The 5001-nt window shown below is 31.7% G+C and overlaps 1 protein-coding gene across 1 annotated transcript in view; it reads left to right on the top strand.

The window, feature by feature from the left end:
- LOC109852581 (transmembrane protein 19-like) overlaps nucleotides 1-4173 on the top strand; it is a 5960-nt gene extending 1787 nt beyond the window's left edge. The window contains exons 2-6 of the mRNA XM_020423850.1: nucleotides 666-776; nucleotides 2746-3033; nucleotides 3100-3204; nucleotides 3356-3571; nucleotides 3713-4173. Coding sequence (XP_020279439.1) covers nucleotides 666-776; nucleotides 2746-3033; nucleotides 3100-3204; nucleotides 3356-3571; nucleotides 3713-3873 — 881 coding nt within the window. The 3' untranslated portion in view covers nucleotides 3874-4173. The remainder of the gene's footprint in view (nucleotides 1-665; nucleotides 777-2745; nucleotides 3034-3099; nucleotides 3205-3355; nucleotides 3572-3712) is intronic.
- Nucleotides 4174-5001: the final 828 nt, after the last annotated feature.

The following is a 5001-nucleotide window of genomic DNA, read 5'->3' on the forward strand; positions in this document are numbered from 1 at the left end:
TCTCATGTATTTGTCAACAGAGTTGTTGCGTTTTTTCTTTCTGTGTGCTAACAATTTTGGCGGTGTTTCCGTATTGTAGCATTTCTGCAAACAATTTCTGTTACCAAGGTCTGCGCCGAAATTGTCAAAAACAGAAATTGTTTGCTGGGTACAAATTTAGGCTATTTATATCTCAATTTTAATCTATACATACGTCACCAACTATGAAAAAATTAATACCTAAATGTTTTTAAAATATCTCGTGAGAGATCTGTACAAAAAATTGATTATTTAACTTAAATTCTTTTGAATTGTAAATGATGAGATCGTACATGTACAACTTTAGGTTATTTATATCTCAATTTTCAATCTATACATAAGTCGCAAATTATAAAAAGATTAATACCTAAATGTTTTTATAAAGTATCTCGTGAGAGATCTGTACAAAAAATTGATTATTTAACTTAAATTCTTCTAAATTGTAAATGATGAGATCATACATGTACATAAATTACAATATTTACATAAATTTTAATACTCACATCAATTTTAAATTGTCTTATATCGTTTTTTGGACTGTCGATGTCTCTTATCTTTATAGAACAAATTTTTTTCTGATATTCAAGTTTAATTATAGAAGCAAAATCAGTTTATAAAGTTTCTTGAGTACAGTATTTTTATTTTAGAGCATTCAATGATTTCACTTTGGAGATGGCTCATTGCAGTTGTAGTACCACTTTTCATCTTGTCTTGGGGATACAGCAAGAAAAGTGTAAAATTCAACAGTGCGATCCTTGGTATGTAACACAAAATTTAATGTGTACGACAAGAAGATATATACAAGTATAAAGTAACTGATGTTTATACTAATTGTTTGAGATGATAATTCATGGTAATTTTTTTTTATGTATTCGTATGAGTTGACATTCGTTCGACGTAAATTATAAAAGAAGCAGTTACGTTAACTTACGTAAATTATACAAGAAGCGGTTGCATTAACTTTTTTCCTGAAGTTTTGTGCAATAAATTTTAGTTTGTATTTTTTTCTTGGTCTGGCTGTGCGAATTCAGAGTTCATCTTACTTTTTTGTTGGTCTGACTGTGCAAGTTCAGAGTTCATCTTTTTCACTCTAAGTGGAAAAAAAAAAGATAAAATAACTAAGGAATGAATAAAAGAATAAGATCATACGAGCCGCTTTGCAGGATGTTATGCTGAAATGTTCTATTATATATATGTATACATATATATAATATATGTAAACATATATATAATATTAATTATATATATATATATATATATGTATACATATATATAATAGAACATTTCAGCATAACATCCTGCAAAGCGGCTCATATGATCTTATTCTTATTCATTCCTTAGTTATTTCTTCAAGAGAAGCCTTAAGTTTTTTTATTAATTGTTAAAAAAGATAAACTTTGAACAACGTGACTAGTTTAATAAAAAATAACTAATTATTTGTGAGAAACTTTTTATCTAGCTTTATTATGATTGCATAAAAAAATATCTAAAGACCAAATCGATTTGTAAGAAGTCTATGTATTGCTAAAAAATTATTTAAGTTCTGAAGATGAGTGGCCTAAGTATAGTAGAATGCACTAAATTGTTCCGCGTTCAGGGAAAGCAATTCTTCGATCGCCCCTTACTATCGCGCGACTCTCTTCTTCGATCTTCATCAATAGCTTGAGATCCCATTCATCTACTGACGCGAAAGAAAAAACGGCTCGCGATAGAAGAAGTCTAGAGGAGAATTACTTAAGTTAATAATGAAGAAGAATAAGAGATTCTTCGAGGCTCGGAAATCTTTAAACTAATGAATGAATTAAATTCGGGTTGTTTGAGCCGTTTTGCAGGATGTTGTGCAGAGAATGTGCTTAAATATATATATATGCATACACATATATTTAACGAAATAATTTTGTATTAAAGAGAGAATTACTTACCCTAATGCGGAACGATATGGNATATATATATGTATACATATATATAATAGAACATTTCAGCATAACATCCTGCAAAGCGGCTCATATGATCTTATTCTTATTCATTCCTTAGTTATTTCTTCAAGAGAAGCCTTAAGTTTTTTTATTAATTGTTAAAAAAGATAAACTTTGAACAACGTGACTAGTTTAATAAAAAATAACTAATTATTTGTGAGAAACTTTTTATCTAGCTTTATTATGATTGCATAAAAAAATATCTAAAGACCAAATCGATTTGTAAGAAGTCTATGTATTGCTAAAAAATTATTTAAGTTCTGAAGATGAGTGGCCTAAGTATAGTAGAATGCACTAAATTGTTCCGCGTTCAGGGAAAGCAATTCTTCGATCGCCCCTTACTATCGCGCGACTCTCTTCTTCGATCTTCATCAATAGCTTGAGATCCCATTCATCTACTGACGCGAAAGAAAAAACGGCTCGCGATAGAAGAAGTCTAGAGGAGAATTACTTAAGTTAATAATGAAGAAGAATAAGAGATTCTTCGAGGCTCGGAAATCTTTAAACTAATGAATGAATTAAATTCGGGTTGTTTGAGCCGTTTTGCAGGATGTTGTGCAGAGAATGTGCTTAAATATATATATATGCATACACATATATTTAACGAAATAATTTTGTATTAAAGAGAGAATTACTTACCCTAATGCGGAACGATATGGCGCGCTCTACTGTACTGCTTAATTTTGCAGATTACATGTTGTAACATATTATGTAGTTTATTAATTCATTGTTCACTTTTGGAATACTGTAGGTTCCGTCATGGGTTTTATCTTAACACTTTCAAGCTATGCTCAGGGAGCAGCATTTTTAACATTCTTCATCATTGGAACAAAAGCGACACTGTTCCGACCTGTAGAAAAGAAGAAAATCGAAGCTGATTTTAAGGAAGGAGGACAGCGTAACTGGACGCATGTAATCTGTAATGGCGGTATGGCTACTCAGTTGGCTCTGTTACATTTCCTAGATGTTGGTAGTGGAGATCGACCTATAGACTTCAACAACGAATATCGAAGTTCATGGTTGTCTGTTGCTATATTAGGTAAATGTCGTCATCTTCAGTCTTATGGATGTGTATATTTAAATGATTAAACAAAATGTTTTGTAGGAGCGGTTACGTGTTGTTGTGGCGATACGTGGGCTTCAGAACTTGGTACTGTGATCAGTAAAGGCGATCCTTTCCTTATTACAACAAGGAAAAGAGTGCCAAGAGGTAAAAATGCTAATTTTGTTTGTGTTCGAAAACAAACGCAAATACAATAAATATTTTATATTTAGGAAAGTTTCTATTAGACTACTTTTAGTACAATAAAAGATCGTAAAAACTGAGATAACATTAAAATTTTTGTGCTTTATTTTTCAAGGAACAAGCGGGGCAGTATCATGGACGATTTTTTTATGTGCTTTTCTTGGTGGTTCAGTAGTTGGTTTGGTTTATTACGTTGTGATATTGTACACCGTTGACACGACTGTACTGGAAGTATCATCACCACAATGGCCCATCATACTCGTTGGAGGATTTGGAGGTTTTTTCGGTAGTTTATTCAATTCTGTTCTTGGCGCGACTGTGAACTATTCAGGTAAATGTGTTTTCAAGTTATATCACTTTTGTCTTCTTGTGATTTTCTTACTTTGAATTGAAAAATAACTATTTTGATTTTCGAGCAATTTTTACCACATCGCATCAGAAAAATGTGTAAAATGTGACCGTGTATTTTAAGGAGTCAACGAGGAAGGTCTCATAGTAAAACGACCGGGAAAAGGCGTAAAACATATAAGCGGTAACGAAGTCTTCGATAACCAGAGTATAAATCTTTTTTGTAGCATTGGAATCGCTCTTATTCTTCCGCAAATAGCCAAAGTTTTCTGGCCAAGTTTCTGATGTATTTTAGAAACTAAAAGAAAGAAGAGTTGATATGGGAAACATTAAAGTTTTAATATAAGGAATGGTAATAATTTCAATCTTCAGTAAAAAATGTTACTCTAATGAATAACACGCTCAATATCGAGAGTTTTATTATTTTTGCTGTTGGTATTTTTCTAATTAGGGTTTTTATATTTGTATTATTGTTATGTAATGGTTGTGCACGCAAAAGCATTTTGTGAACTGTACGTTTTTATTTTATTAAGTGACTGGCATCATTACTATTATTAAAAGTACAACTTTTTATGTGACGTAGGTATTGGAACTAATATGTATATGTATAGATCTATGTATTTTACAACAGGTTTGTAAAATAAAACTTTTGAATTCTTTTATTAAATATCGTATAATCAGCATTCTTGTGTTTGTATTTTTAAACACGATACGTATGTATCGTATATATCATATGTGTATACATATGATATATTACATATTTGTCACAAGATATATTGCTTTTTCTTTAGTTAAAACTTACCGATAAATATTTGTATATTATTTCTATTGTTTCCTTGTTGTTTCGCGGTCAATGAGTACGCGAAGGAGACAGCGCGATAGAAAAAGTCGGTGCGTACATACGCGAGCAACGTATAAAAAATGTATATAATATATTACGTATGTTACATTAGGTTTTTTTTCCCTGAACTGGCTGCACACTAGTTCACAGTCTATCGTTCTTTACCCATATTAGAAAGAAAAAAAGAGACTGTGAACTAGTGCATCCAGTTCAGGAAAGAAAACAAACCTATTGTATACATGAAGTATACGAGATTAAAAACAAACAAACGTATTGCGCAACCCATAGACATATATGTCTATGGGCCGATTTCTTCATACACCTCTCGATAGCTATTCTCTGGATAAATTCCTCTGAGAACCAATAAGGAGAACCAATTTTGGGAGATATCTTCTAGATAAAGTTATCGAAAACTTATCTAGAAGTGAAAAAATTGGCTGTATGTGTGCGCAACATGCAAAAGACTTCGCGCGAAAGGTATCGTCGTACGCAAAGTTAGATATGTAATCGTTGTGAGCTCATTATTCCGCAATTTCCAGTCTAAAGTTATAAGTCTATGGGCCGGTTGTCCC

The sequence above is a fragment of the Pseudomyrmex gracilis genome, unplaced genomic scaffold, assembly GCF_002006095.1.
Source record: "Pseudomyrmex gracilis isolate BER0280 unplaced genomic scaffold, ASM200609v1 scaffold_31, whole genome shotgun sequence".
NCBI lineage: Eukaryota > Metazoa > Arthropoda > Insecta > Hymenoptera > Formicidae > Pseudomyrmex > Pseudomyrmex gracilis.